This window comes from Lipotes vexillifer, unplaced genomic scaffold, assembly GCF_000442215.2.
Source record: "Lipotes vexillifer unplaced genomic scaffold, Lipotes_vexillifer_v1.1 scaffold655, whole genome shotgun sequence".
Lineage (NCBI taxonomy): Eukaryota > Metazoa > Chordata > Mammalia > Artiodactyla > Lipotidae > Lipotes > Lipotes vexillifer.
In genome coordinates this window covers 1,949,542-1,964,752 of record NW_006788208.1, presented here as the reverse complement: position 1 = coordinate 1,964,752, position 15,211 = coordinate 1,949,542, and the positions used below count along the sequence as shown (strand labels likewise).

Genomic DNA, 15,211 nt, shown 5'->3' with positions numbered 1-15,211 from the left:
CTATATGAACACCTAGGTTTCCTGAATTTCCAAGCTAGTGTTTGTGTCTGAGTGGGTTTGTATAATCCTTGCCTGAATATGATATTATAGGTTTGACTTTATGAAATTTGCCACCTAAGATTCAGCTAAAACATTGTGTCTTGATTTGCTATAATTTATATTTTATGTTTTATAATTGTCTCAGGTTACCAGAATTCTAATGTTAAATCCCCCATTTTTAGCAGTATTCAACCCAAACCTACTTTAAAAATAAACATATCAGGATAATCTGTGGTATTTTAATGGGTACTTTGAATAACAAACAAGATTTTGTTTCATGATTGTTTTCAGTAGCAAACAAGATTTGGTAACAATATCCACCACTACCACCCTGATTTAATATGTTGAATACCCCATTTGAAGGAACTACCTTGGTTTGTTGTAAGAAAAAGAAAATGATTGAGGCTATAGTATGGAATTTTCAAGATGAAAGGAATCTTGGGGTTATTCAGTCCAATTTCTTAATTTTGCAGAACAGCACCCTGAGGTCTAGAGAAATTAGATAACTAGATTCCTGAATTCTTCTATCTGCCAGCTTTAGCATTATTTAATTTTAAATAGTGAAATCTGATAATTTTACTGTTAGAATTCTTTCAACGTGTATTGAGTAATCCAGTTCTGAGCATGTGAGTTACAAAAGGAAACAGTGTCATCAAGCCACTAATCCATAGATTTTACTGGTACCACTTTTCCTAGAGCAAGAGGGTGTTCTCACGTTTACTACATTGCAACTAAACAGATAATGTTGGCTGTAACAGGAAAAACACAGCTTTTCAGCTAATAAACTGTGTGACCTTGAGCGAGCTAATTACCCTTTGCTCCTCCTATTTGTAAAACGGAAACAAAAATCTGTCTCGCTGGCTCCTTGTGGCAAACAGACTAGCCTGTATAAAGTACTTATCACTCTACCTGCAAACCAGTAATTGTTAGTTTTCCTTTCCTCTCTTTTCCATTTTCCTGATCAAGGTTACATGGTGGATTAGCATCCAGGCAGGACTAGAGCCCAGATCTTTCCATTTCTGGGGCAAAACTCCCTTCTACACAGAATTCTTCCATCATTCACATAGTAATGTTCTCAGAAATGGGAAACAGAAATATCTAAGAAGTCAGTTTTTAATTAACCTGAGAAGCAAAATAGGGACTTGTACCTCTGTCTAGAAAACGGTCAAGTTTCTATTGCAAACCATGAAGTAATTGTAAAGTTAGCTAAGCGATCCTTGTCTTTGAATTCTAGGTGTGGCATATTGTTCTTCAGTTTCTTATACCTGGAGATGCTGGGAGATCTATAGTGGCTCAGAAAGAACAGGAGAAAAATTGAGTGTGTCTGTTATTAAATGAGCTTGTTTGAATCCACTGGACAATAAGACAATGCAGGTCTTGGGAGTGTACTTGTTTGACCAAACCAAATAGATTTGCAGGGCCAACTGAGTGCTCAAAGTAAAATATCTATTTCAGGGTTACCATGTGGCTCTAGCAGTGGAATACCTAGCTTATCTGACATCCAGAGAGAATCACTTTTTAACATCCTCCTCCTCTAGATAATAAGATTGTTGTCAGTAGTAGTCATGGAATAATAATTAATCATCACGATTTGTTTCCAGCATTATTAAGATACAATTGACATACAGCGCTGTGTAAGCTTAAGGTGTACAGCATAATAACGTACATATATTCCAGAATAATAACCACAATAACTTTAGTTAACCTCTGTCATCTCATATAGATACCAAAAAAAAGAAGAAAAAGTTTTTTTCTCCTTGTGATGAGAACTCTAAGGGTTTACTCTCTTAACTTTGGAATATGCTATACAGTATATTTGTATGTATATTAACTATAGTCATTGTGTTGTACATGACATACCTAGTACTTATTTATTGTATAACTGCAAGTTTGTACCTTTTGACCACCTTCATCCAATTCCCCTCCTATTCCCGCCTCTGTTAACTACAAATCTGATCTCTTTTTCTATGAGTTTGGTTTTTATGCTTGCTTGTTTGGTTGGTTGGCTATTTTTAGATACCATATATAAGTGAAATTATACAGTATTTGTCTTTCTCCATCTGACTTATTTCACTTACTTCACTTAGGCATAATGCCCTCAAGATTCACTCATGTGTCCCAAGTGGCAGGATTTCCTTCTTTCTTATGGCTGAATAGTATTCCATTATATATATATATATATATATATATATATATATATACACTATATATATATAATATATATACACATATATATTATATATATACTATATGTATAATATATATACACATATATATTATATATATATACACTATAGCTTCTTTATCCATTTATCCTATACCTATGCCTACATATGTCTACATTTATCTATTGCCTATCTATCTATCTACCTTTTTAAGACTTCAGAAAGACTTGAAGCCAAAAGCATAGCTAACCCAATAGGCACGATAATTTTGGCAGTTTATTTGCATCCAGAGTATCAGTGGACTTGGAGGAGATTTAAGAGTTAAGTGCTTCAGCTGTTTTTTTTTTTGGTTTGTTTGGCAAAGAAAAGGTGCTATTACCTTTCATTGGTAAATGCAAATGGCTAATTGATTTTTAAAAGTTCTTCAATACTGGTAGAACCTAGGGGTAAGACAGGAATAAAGACACAGACCTACTAGAGAATGGACTTGAGGATACGGGGAGGGGGGAAGGGTGAGCTGTGACAGGGCGAGAGAGGGGCACGGACATATGTACACTAGCAAACGTCAGGTAGGTAGCTAGTGGGAAGCAGCCGCACAGCACAGGGAGATCAGCTCGGTGCTTTGCGACCGCCTGGAGGGGTGGGATGGGGAGGGTGGGAGGGAGGGAGACGCAAGAGGGAAGAGAGATGGGAGCGTCTGTATATGTACACCATTGTAAAGCAATTACACTCCAATAAAGGTGTAAAAAAAAAAAAAAAAAAGGTCTTCAATACTGGTAAAGTATTTCCAATTGGAAACAGTTTGTTTTCATTTTTTAAGAAAGCATCAGCCTCTCCTCCACCGTACACTAGTGCATCTTATCATCATTCTGAGTGGAGTAGATGAGTGTCTTTGCGTTACCCAGGTAAAGGGGATCACGGAGTAGTGGTGGCAGTGCTGCAGTTGCGCTGTTTATTTAAGAATCACAAACCCCATTCTATTCTGTCTCTGTTGGAATGCCCTTCCTTGCTCAGTGGTGATCAAGGCTTTAGCTCACCTCGGAAGCACTGGAGCCAGCCGACCAGGCCTCCATATCCTTACCCAAAAAGGAGACGAAACTACTGGATTTTACCCCCCACCATGACTCGTCTTCCCTTTCCTGCGACTGGCGACGCTACTCACAGCCCTGCGAGCAATGCGAATAGCCTTTGGCTTTTTCATCCTTATTACTTTGTGGGGGGTGGTTTTGGCATTTCTCTCACATTCTTGTTTGGTGTGTTTGTTTTCTCTTGACTCCTTGAGAACATATTTGAAGGGCAGCAGATTTATTCTCCAGGATGTTGGATGGTTCGTTTTAAGACGGTATTTTGTAGTTGTGGAAACAGAGTTATCTGGAGAAGAGCCAGAACTGGAGAGGTCTAGACAGCCGGGAATGGTGGATGTTCTTCTGCTTAGGACTTCATATTGCCCTGGGCAAGGGCCACCCTTCGACCTGGACAATAGGAGGGGTTCTGCTCTGGTCCTCCTCTGCCATCCTTTCCCAAGGCGGAGTGGGGTGGGATGCCTGAGAGGCCAAGGGGACATCGCCACCTGGAGCCTTGGGCCCTGCCACCTCTGCTTCCCTAGGCTGAGGTGCCTGGGACCCAGGACCTTCTACCCCGAAGGTCCCCAAATCGCTTCCAGAGCCTGCTGTGGCTTTCCCCCCAGTCAGTGGCAGTGCAGATGTCCTGAGGCTGGGCTGGTGGTCAGGGAGCAGCCACTGCAGGAGGAGCAGGGCAGGGGAGGGGCTGGCAGAGCTGTGGAAGCACATGTGGACCTGGGCCGGGCTGTCTATGGGAATTCTCAGGCCCTCCCTGTGTAGGATAGAAATGGGGAGGAGGGGGCTTGCTGCCAGCTCTAGCCCATTTATTTGCATATCTAAGAGAGAAAAATGATCCCATCTTGTACATGACTATACAGCAGGAAAGAGGATAATCAGGGCCTACTGTTTGCAGCTGCTGAGGTTTAAATTGTGTGCCCCTAAAAGATGGGTGAAATCCCACCACCAGGTGCTTGACAATGTGACATTTGGGAAGAGAGTCTTTGAAGGTGTAATTAAGATGAGCTTCTACTGGAGTAGGATGGGCACCAATGACTGGTGCACTCGTAAGGAGAAAGATTTGAAGACACAGACACACAGAGAAAAAAGCCACGTGAAGACAGAAGCAGAGCCTGGAAAGCTTTCAGAGCTAAGGAGCACCAAAATCATAGGCAACCATCCGTAGGTAGGAGAGAGGCATGGAAGAATTTCTTGCCCAGATGCTCCAGGAGGAATGGATCTGCAGACACCTTGATTTCAGGTTTTGGGGCTCCAGAGCTGGGAGAGAGAAAATTTCTGTTGTTTTAAGCCATTCAGTTTATGTTACTTTGGATGGTAGCCGTAGCAAACTAATACGCTGTGGATAAATTATTCTGCAAAATGAGATGTTTGCCGAAGCCATGTTATTGACACTGTAATGGAGATTACCTTGCTTCGATAATACAGCAACCTCATTCCCTGAGGTTGGCCAAAGCTCTTATTAACCTTGGATAAAGTGTAGAAATAGAAGATTATTTTCTTTCTAAAAAAAATTATACATTTATCTCCAAATAAGGTTGTACAGGCTATTACTTGGTAATTCTTGACGGTAAAAAATAATCATTTCTCATTTACTTTCCTAAATGGAGGAAAGTGAATCAAGAAGGCCCTACAGGGCATGAAGATTAGAAAGAACATAAAGGCAGAGGACCCTGTCCTACATTGTCTGTCATCTTTGCCTCCAATCAGATGCTACAGGAAAAGCTGAAAACACATTACCTGACACAGTGTGTGCCCAAGATATTAGTATAAGTTGTAAGGAAAAAGCGCCCCCTAATCAAAAAAATTGTATATGCTACGTAAAGTTAAATAGCTTTTTCATGAAAGGACCTCTGATGGGCTTCAGTGTGCTGATATATATCATGGCACGCTAAGAGAAGAATATAGCATGTCTCTTTCCATGTTTATTTTATCATAGAACCTTTTATGGAAGAAGTTTCTGAAGCTGGGCCTCCATGGACTAACTTTGGGTTGTAAGCACCTAAAATATTACTTCTGCTGATGCTTCATTTGGTCAGTGTGGGATGAATGAGTCTTTTCCTATCACCTGTGTACATTTTCCTTATTTTTCCAAATCTCCCTCCATTTCAAAAATCTGTAACCTTTGACCCACAAACCATTACCCACCTCTGTCGTATATACCTTAGTTTGGAGTTTAAGATGTTCTATCCAATATAAAAGAAGCACTGAGTATTCTTTTATTCTAGATACTTCATTTTCTTCTAAAGTGTTTTCATTTTCTTTGCAGTTGATATGGAGCTTTTTTATTGGGATGAACCATGAGTGACATTTAACTTATAAAAGAGGCTACTTCATGTGCTTTAACCTAATACACTAATATTATTAAAGAATCGTTACAGTTACTGAGATACTTAATTCACCAAAAGAGGCTTAGCCACTTCAAGAATTTGGCTTAATACTTTTATAAATAGACTGGATGGTTGGCAGGAGAGATCACTTATGCTTGTAAATGATACCAAGTTGGCTGAGATTGACAGTATCATGTAGGACCAGACAGGAATGCAAGATGATACAGTCAATTTGACAGAATAATGTGCACTTGATAAAATGAATCGCAATTAGGGTGCAGGCAAGATTTTGTTTGTAAAATAGAATAATTAATTCGAAAAATGCAACAGGAATAGAAACACTTACATGGACTGGGCCCCATGCAGGGGAGTTTTAAAGTCATAGCCAATCACAGATCCAGGCTCTGCCAAGCATGCCCAAATGGCAGGCCTCTGAGCCATTCATTCTGACCGGCCATCTGGATTTCATCATGTGGATTTTGGCTGCCACCTCGAATGATTGTTGGCCCGAGATCAATGATTCCATTCCACTGTGGCTATGAATTTCAGCCATTAAGACATAGTACTGTTACCTTGAATAATACAAGAATTTTCTCTCTGTAACCCATTCAAACTCTACTCACCTTCCAAGGCCCAGTTAAAAGTCAAGGAAGTGTAGAAAATCTTTCCCCTCTTATTTCTATAGGCTGTAGACTACATCCCTCAACTTAATATAAGGTCCAACAAACATTTCTGGCTGAAGATAACGCAATTCTCTTTGCATATTAGCCTCAACTTTTCAGTTTGTTAGTTCCTTGAGGGCAAAGACCAAGGCTTGTATGTGTTTTGTACTTCTTTCTAATATGTAGTCAATAAAACATCAGCAGGATTCTTCAAGCAGGACTTAATAAAATTAATAACCACAACATTAAAAACAGCAAAATGTTGATTTGAGAGCATGGAAGGTTGAGAAATTTTTGTGGCAGTAGATGAATATGGCTCTTATCCTTTTGACTCTTGAACCAGATTACCCCATCAAGAAACAAAATATATACTTATTTTTCATGTCAATCTTATCCCAAGGTGGTATTTAATATATCTATACAATTTTATTACATATTCAAATAAATATAAGGCCAATGTTTAGTTTAGTGGAATTTCATGTGTTGTAAAATGCAGTTAAATGGAAATTGTTTTTATGGGGCTTTTGTGTCTTAAATATGCTGGTGCTAGGTGGACTCCTTTTAAGTGCTAAATTTTCTGATCATGTGGTTTTTCAGACCTCTGGTTTATTATCTATCCTAATGTCTCTATGAGTTAAGTGAATGTTTTTAGAATGATTTATTGAAGTTGATTATGAAAATAAAATCCACATACTTCATTATATGGTATATAAATAGGATTACCCCTCAGTCACTGTCATTTACCTGTGTTTGAATTGATTATAGCTCGGTCCAGAACCAACATCACTCTTAAGATCCTTAGTTACAGTAATGGTTTCCTTTGGAAAAGAATTTGAGTCTAACGGGATGTTGTTAAATTCTCAGGCCACGGTGCGTGTGACTGTGGAAAGTGCAGATGTGATGGAGGATGGTCTGGGGATGCTTGCCAGTACCCAAAGACCTGTGACCTGACAAAGAAACAGAGCAACCAAATGTGCAAGAATTCTCAAGATATCATCTGCTCTAATGCAGGTAAGAATTCCATGCCCTGAGAATTCTTAAATGAAATAATTTTAATGGAAATATGTAGGCGTTGAGAAATGTTGAACCTCCGAGTGAGACTGCTTTTGAGCATATTTTTTTGAAGTGAAATTCAGATAAATCAATTGGGAAAAATGTCTTCTTGCTGAGACTGGCAAGTGTGATGCTCTCCAGCTGTTCCAAATGCCTTCTTCAAGTAGGATAGTCACTGGAAACAACACCCTGACAACATTTTAGGTAACTTGTGAGCCATGATTTTGAATGCTGGATTAATCCTTTTAAAAAGGATTTGTATAAACTTAATTATCTTCTGTTACAGATCAAGGGTGCTTTGAATTTATACCTTGGCATCAAATAGAACCAAACTCTTCAAATCTATTGGGGGTTTCCAATGCCCTGGATGTGAAAACCATTGCAGAATATAGTGATAGCAAGATTTTTGTTTGACTAAAATATTTGTATATCTGGTAGACGTCATTTAAAAATATTTCTTAGAAATTTACAGAGGAGCTGTTAAAATTAATTACCAAAATCATATAAAACACAACAACTGTGATTTTGGTTTCAATGGTGTTCAGCCAGTGTTGCTATAATTAAATACTCTTTTAACAGTTGGGCACGTAGAACCTCAAAGTCAGTTTTTTCTCAGCCCTGGTTGAACTTGAGAATGCTCCTGTCCTACACTGGAGGCTCTGATTTAATTGCTTTGGGGTCTGATATGGACTATAGTGGTTTTTTTTAAAAAGTTCTCTGGGTAGTTCTTATGTAGATCCAGGGGTGTGAGCCTTTTGCTCTGCATGCTAAAGGCCAGGGTTTGACTACATAAATGAGTATCTTCCCCCCTGAAGCTCCCATTGTTGGTAGAGTCCTTCTGCATTCAGAGCTGGGAGCTTTCCACAGTCTTTGATTGACAGGAATTGCTCTGTGTAGATTCAGTGCAGTAGGGTGTTTTGCTAATAGCAATCAGGTCTACCGCCAAGGCAAGCTGTGAGTGGAGCAGCTGGGGACCGTGACGAAAGTGCTAACGGTCAGGTTACTTTCTGTGTTCACTGATACTCTCCTGGCTGCTCTCCAGCACTTCCTTTTTTCTTTTCGTCTCAGTAGAATTTCTCTACTTCCGGTTCATGACACTCACCCTCTAAACACACACACACACATACACACACACACACACACACTCACCATATAGCCTCTTTTGTTTTGAAAACGTCATGCTTTCCAAACTTCTTTCAGTAATAAGACTTGAAATCAATTTCAATTTTGTTTCTTTTACTCTATTTTCAGATTGATGGATGGATTAATTGATTGATTGATTGATTGGATTTCAAATCCAGGATTATTTTTCTTTTTAATAACACATTATAACCACATAGGGGTTAGTTTAGGAATCCAAAGATGTTTCAATGTTAAGGAATCTAAATGCATGATTCACCACATCAACACATCTTAAAGGAGAAAATTTACAGAATTGTTTCAATAGATGATGAAACACGTTGGATAAGATATAAAATATGTTTCTAAGATATCTCTACCTCTGTTTTTTTTAACACGGATACAATACTTCTATGTAATCTTACTGTCCATATTCCAATTGTGTCAATTGACCCAACAATGCCTTTTACATCATTGCGACCACCTCTGTATAGGATCCAGTCTAGGGGCAGTGTTACGTCTGGCTGTCATATCTCTTCGACATCCTTTAATGTGTCTTTAGACAATTTCCACAGGCAGCACAATCTTTTTTTCTGTCTCTTACTCTCCTCTCAGTTTCTAAGCCTTTCAGGTTTACATTGGGGATCTTGCTGTCACATAGCTTTCTTTTAATGCCTACTTCTACCAGCCTAGTTCAGGACCACTGCCCCCAAACTGCATTAGTGTCTGAGTTCCCCCTCATATCGCAGTGTGATTTGAAGGAAGCAGCTTGGAACAGAAGGGGAAGAGGAGGTATATGGAATGGGCAGAAGACTGAAGGGCAGGGGGAGATGGAGATGGAGCTGGGGACTAAAGGAGTTCCACAAGTTGACTCCGTAGGGGCGCAGAATGGCAAGGCACAGTCTGCAGAGCAAAGCAAGGCTCCAGCACCATTGCATCAGGAGTATATGCTGGTGTTCAAGACAGGGAGTCATCCTAGAAAGAGGCAGCTATATTAGGCAGAATGAAAAGTCAGAGCTAAAATAATCTAGCATAAAACAGAAGACCAATCCTAGAGAATGAGTTAACTGGCAACCAAGAAAGAGATGCAGGATGACACAGCATGAGCACGCGAGTCTGGCACTTTTGCCTGGGCTTCCATATGCCGTATCTTGGAGCCTCAGTTGTGAATTCTACTTGATGAGTAAGACAGGAAGTCTCTGAACTGTTGTAAACTTCCTGCATCACCCAGGAACAGTTCAGATGTGTGGATTGGAGTGAGCCAGCCTGTGGGGGACGTCAGTGAGAAGTTGTAGAATTCAGAGGCAGAGGCTGTTCCTTCCCCTCTTTCCCGAAAACAATGACTGCATACGTAGCCCTAACCATGTTACACCTCTCTCCCTACCCATGAAGGGGTCCCGGTCTTCCAACAGATAAATTCTAAAATTCTTGACCAATATTCTTGATCCTATACTGTCTGCCTTTAGCCTACCCTTTTTTCCAAACTAAAGCCAGACTCTTCACTGTTAAATCCTCCATCCTTATTCTTTAGCCCAGGCTCTTTCTTTAACATCACAAGTTTTTTTCTCCATCTCCACTTGTTGAAATTCTATCTATACATCAAGTGCCAACTCAAGAACTTACTCCCCTACTGTGCCTGTCCTCCTTCACAGAGCCAGACTGAGGTTTATACTATCTTTATAGCATTTGTCACAAATCTGTTGCAAATGCCTTTGCGTCATCTGGTTTCATATAGATATATGTATATGTAAAAAGTATCAATCACCTTTGCTCTTTCTTCTTGGTCTATGATTTACTTAGTTTTAATTTTATCCATCTTATTATCTTCTGTAGCACTTATGACTTCGCCAATAATATAATAAGCAATGAGAAAATTTAATGAATGGATATGTGGATGGTTGAAAGACAGCATAAATAAATGTGAAAATGAAAAAGACGGGTGATAATTAGAGAACAAAATGAGATGAGGCAATACCATGAATTGTAGCGTTAGATTGGAAACGACCTTTTATAAATTAAAATAGTTTTCAGGGAAAAAAAAGCAAGAAAACGAAGTTTAGTAGAAGTAAAATTCACACAAGTATTCTCAAGGAAGAAAAATAAGAAGCTCAAATTCTGCAGAATCACCATTTATATGTGAGAGAAAGAACACTTACAGAGAATAGCAAATCACAAGTGGCCTGTGTAACAGAATCATGCAGAGAGTATGGAACCAGCAAGTGGTGGGATCCATAAATATAAAATGTGACTGGAGAAAATATTTGGGAATATGGCTGATATACTCGATGTCTTAATGGGAGAAGACAAAGAACCCGACATTTTCTGAAAATCTACAGTGTGCTAGACATAGTAGCATTTTCAGATAGATGACTGGGTGATATGTTTATCACTTGATCCACACAGCAGCTCTATGAAGAAGACGTTATTTGCAGATAAGGAATTTGAGAGTTAGAGATAAAAGTAATGACCTCAGATATGTATAGCTAGTGGGGATTAAGACCTGGATATGCCTGCAAATCTACCTTAGTCCTAAATCTGTGCTCTTTCTGGTACACCACATACAGAATTGCCAGTATCCAGTAGCTCATTTCAAATATCCATAGTATCATCTTCGGTTCCTTCCCATCCTTTACCTCTCAGACCCAGTCACCGAGTCATCTTTTCTTTCTCCTGAAAATATCACCACGTGTGTTTGCTTTTTTCTAAACTCACAGCCATGACCTGGGTCAGCCTCTATCCTCTTTCCTGCAGACTAATGAACTAACATTCCCTCATATCCACTTGGCCTCATTTCAGTTCATTCTCCATATGACAACCAGAGTAACAGGGTGGGAATGAATACCTGATCACACGACTCCCTTGTTGAAAATATTTCAATGGCTTCTCATTTTTCTGCTTGATTCAAGTTGGAAATCTTTAATGTGACCTCTTAGACTTCCGTAAACTGCATCTTTAGCTGCCTTTTTCCTTTCATGACATTTTCCACTTTATTTTCTGCCATACGCCAGCTGTCTTTTTCTTTTTTCTCTTATTTCCTCTTTTACCTCAGAGCCTATGCTGTTGTTTCTTGCTGGAAGTGGGCTTTTTCACCTTCCTAATTTTCTTAGCTATTAATTTTACTTGGCTTTCAGTTCTCAGTTTAGGAGCCATTCCCCAGGGACTCTATCTTTGACTACCAGGTCTCAGTTAAATCCCCTTACTATGTGTTTCTGCAACACTTTGCACTTCTCCCCTGATTTTATCACATTGTTTTTTTACTCATATAAAACTTTAAGAGGGGGATTATGGCTGAATCAATCTCCTGTTGCATTTCCAGAGTCTAGGATGATACTGGTGAATGGCAAAGTCTCAGTTACTCTATGGTGACTGCTGTGATGATCGATTAAAACTTTAAAAATAAGCATTAAAAAGGAAGCTCCTCAAATGGACATTCTACTTCTCAATATCCTTTGAATGCTGTTTTATTGTCAGTGAAATCACTCTTGGGGTTGTAGTCAAATCCTCAAACTTGGCTGGGTATGTTGTGTGTGGTAGACTAGATGACTGCAGTGCCTCTGTATCACCCTGAGCTGCCCTGAGGTTTTGGTGAGGTCACAGGACTCTATGCATAAGAAAACCCACTCTGGTCCCATAGTCATAATGACATGGCTATCAGTTTAACACTGTGGGTATGAAATTATTAGGGACACCTAAGGTTTTCATTTATGCATTTGATAATGAATTCTATAAATATTCATTATATAAATAATATGTTCAAATATTGTGCAAAGCATTGAGTAAATAACTGGTGAGGAAGATAAGCAAGGTTACTTCTCTCACAAAGCTTAGAATTTTCTGCTTTAGTTCACCTAAGACCCAGGTGTAATTAGAAGATATTCATTCACGCATTGATTGGATGGACATGTATAAAGTAGCTCTGCTCTTGGGGAGGTCAGATTCATGAAACTATTAGAGGTCTATCATAATAGCTGTGTGCTATAAAATGTAACTGCTGGGCTACAATAATCTCAAGAAAGAATGTCATTATCTATCTCATCATACCCACAGTAAAACCTAATTGGAATATTAAATTGATTTGAATTGGCTTTATCTATGAAAGAGATAGGTTAAAATTCATTAATTGTAATTTATATGCACTTAACAAATAATTTTTGCTCTGTTTTAATGGTTTAGGTACATGTCACTGTGGCAGGTGTAAGTGTGATAATTCAGATGGAAATGGACTCGTTTATGGTAAATTTTGTGAGTGTGATGATAGAGAATGCATAGATGATGAAACAGAAGAAATATGTGGAGGTATGTATATTAACTTTGCAGAAATTAATAAAAGTACTTGATTTTTTCACCTATTTCATTGCATTTTTATTTCTGTGAATTTCTGTGCTAAGTTTACTCATTTAAGTTGAACCTATGTTTATTTGGAATACACTTCATATAGGGAAAGTTAGACTAAGGCATTCAGAGCGAACTAGTACATCTTAAACATTTTTTCTAGATTTTATTCTTTAACCATTATTTATTGAAGTATAGTTAATTTACAATGTTGTGTTAGTTTCAGATGTACAGCAAAGTGATTCAGATATATATATATGTGTGTGTGTATATATCTACACACATATATATATGTATATTCTTTTTCAGATTCTTTTCCATTAGAGTTATTGCAAGATATTAAATATAGTTCCCTGTGCTATACAGTAGGTCCTTGTTGTTTATCTGTTTATACAGTGGTGTGTACCTGTTAATCCCAAACTCCTAATTTATCCCATCCCCTGTGGTAAAACATGTTTGTTTTCTATATCTGTGTATCTGTTTCTGTTTTGCAAATAAATTCATTTGTATAATTCTTTTAGATTCCAGATATAAATGATATCATATGATATTCAGAGCAGACTAGTACTTTTTAAATGCAAAATCAGATTGTTCCCCAAGGAGAGCCAGATCAGTATGGCGACAGGCCAACTCCATGGTTCTGTAGTGGTCCTAGCTGGACTCTATCTTCTCTGCTCACCTTAACTGCTTTTATTCTGCTTCTTTTATCCCAGTCTCTCCATTGCATGTTTTAATTGCATTGTATTTCCTGTTCTGAACCATAAAACTTTAAACAGTCTTATGTCCTATTGGGGACATTGAAGACCAACAGGATTATTAGCCTAGAATCTATCCCTCCCCACCACACACTCAGATAACTTTTTTCATGATTGTTTCTACAGACCACCATGACCTCAGCCCATTTTTCTGTTGTACCAATTATTGCATGCTTGCTAATGTCAAGCACTGCAATAAGTACTTCACATTCATTGGGTAACTTACCAGCATTTGGAATGACTTACCAGGGTTGAATGGAATTTAGACTCCTGTCTGTCTGATGCCAAAGACGGTGCTGTTGACCCCTCACCATAGAGAACTGCCCTGGAGTTTGGAGCTCCGTGAGAAAAGCCTTTCTCACCACCCGCAGTGCCCTTCTCTTCTGCTTACCTATATGCAAGCTTGTGCCCAGAGAGAGTTTCAGTCGTGCTGGCACAGGAGAGGAAAGTAAACAGCAGTGAGAATCCCTTCAGTTTAGGTAAATTCTTCTCTGCTGTTATTAAACATTTTAACCTGGTTACCTCTGGTCTCACCTCTCTATCCATCAGTAACTGCTTCTTTCATTGAAATCTGAATAGACTCCGTGCATGGAATCCTATCGTGCATACCAGATGGGTGATCAGAGGAGTATTTTCCCTTCAAGGATCAGGAGCAAATGGGGTGAGGGGGAGCCAGAGGGCCATACAGTGTCACTAAGCTGTCCTTTTGTTTACAAAAACAAATTGTGGCTTCAATTCCTGTGGTCATCCAGATGCTCTTATTTTAGGTCAGCTTGGTTTTTTCTCTCTGGTTTCCTTGCTGTACAACCAACCAAGATAAAACCAACAAACACGAACCTTCATTTTTCAAGCCAGTGACCTAAGCTGGTTGCTGCTCAGACAATTCTGCTAAAGGGCTCATTCCAAAATAATTAGAAAAATTAGATAAATCTACCCACAGATACTATGCGTTTGTCCTGATATCTTATTTCCAATTATTACAGATCAAAAAAGAGGAAGGGAACATGTGTGAAGCCAGTGTTTTCTGATGCACACCACCAAAGCAAAGTCTATTTGCATGTGTAAATATAAACATTGAACTGGAAACAACAGGAAATGTTTAACTCTCAAGCTTTCCACTCATTATTTCCATTGGTTTGAGGCTAAAGCAATTTCATGGTGTGAAGTCTCTGACCACAGATACTAGCACTCCAGGAAACAGCCTCTGGGGATGACCTTGACTGGGATTCTAGATTTTTCCATGTGTCATTCACATAAAACCAGTCTGTTGAGAGGTGATCCTACAGCCCAATAATGGAGCAATTCAAAAGCAGATTTTCTTACACCATTAGTTTGCACAAAGCAGAGAATGGTGCTCCTTGTCTGGAGTGTGTATTGTCCTGAGGCTTATATTTTACCTCAATTATTCAGGTATGTCTTATTACAGTATTTTCATTTGAGCTATGAATATATCTGCTTAATTTTCCACCTATATCTGCATACAGTATAGCCTTACATGATTTATCCTAGTAATCCTATTCGCCTCTACCTCAATGATTTTTTAGTAAAACCCCAATTCAATGCTGAATTTTATAAGCATACAAAGAATTTGGGTTTGAAGAATGAAGATTTATGATCATTTGTTAATCTCATGGTAAGCCTTACATAGGTAGCATCTTTTTTTTTTTTTTTTTTTTTTTT

At 38.7% G+C, this 15,211-nt stretch overlaps 1 protein-coding gene across 3 annotated transcripts in view; it reads left to right on the top strand.

Moving 5' to 3' along the window:
- The window catches only part of ITGBL1 (integrin subunit beta like 1), a 221,731-nt gene that overhangs the window by 93,505 nt on the left and 113,015 nt on the right, over nt 1-15,211 (top strand). For 2 of the 3 annotated variants that reach the window (XM_007461525.1, XM_007461527.1), the window contains 2 exons: nt 7,137-7,283; nt 12,618-12,740. In XM_007461525.1, the coding sequence (XP_007461587.1) occupies nt 7,137-7,283; nt 12,618-12,740 (270 nt within the window). The remainder of the gene's footprint in view (nt 1-7,136; nt 7,284-12,617; nt 12,741-15,211) is intronic. The other variant, XM_007461526.1, reaches the window with a different exon arrangement.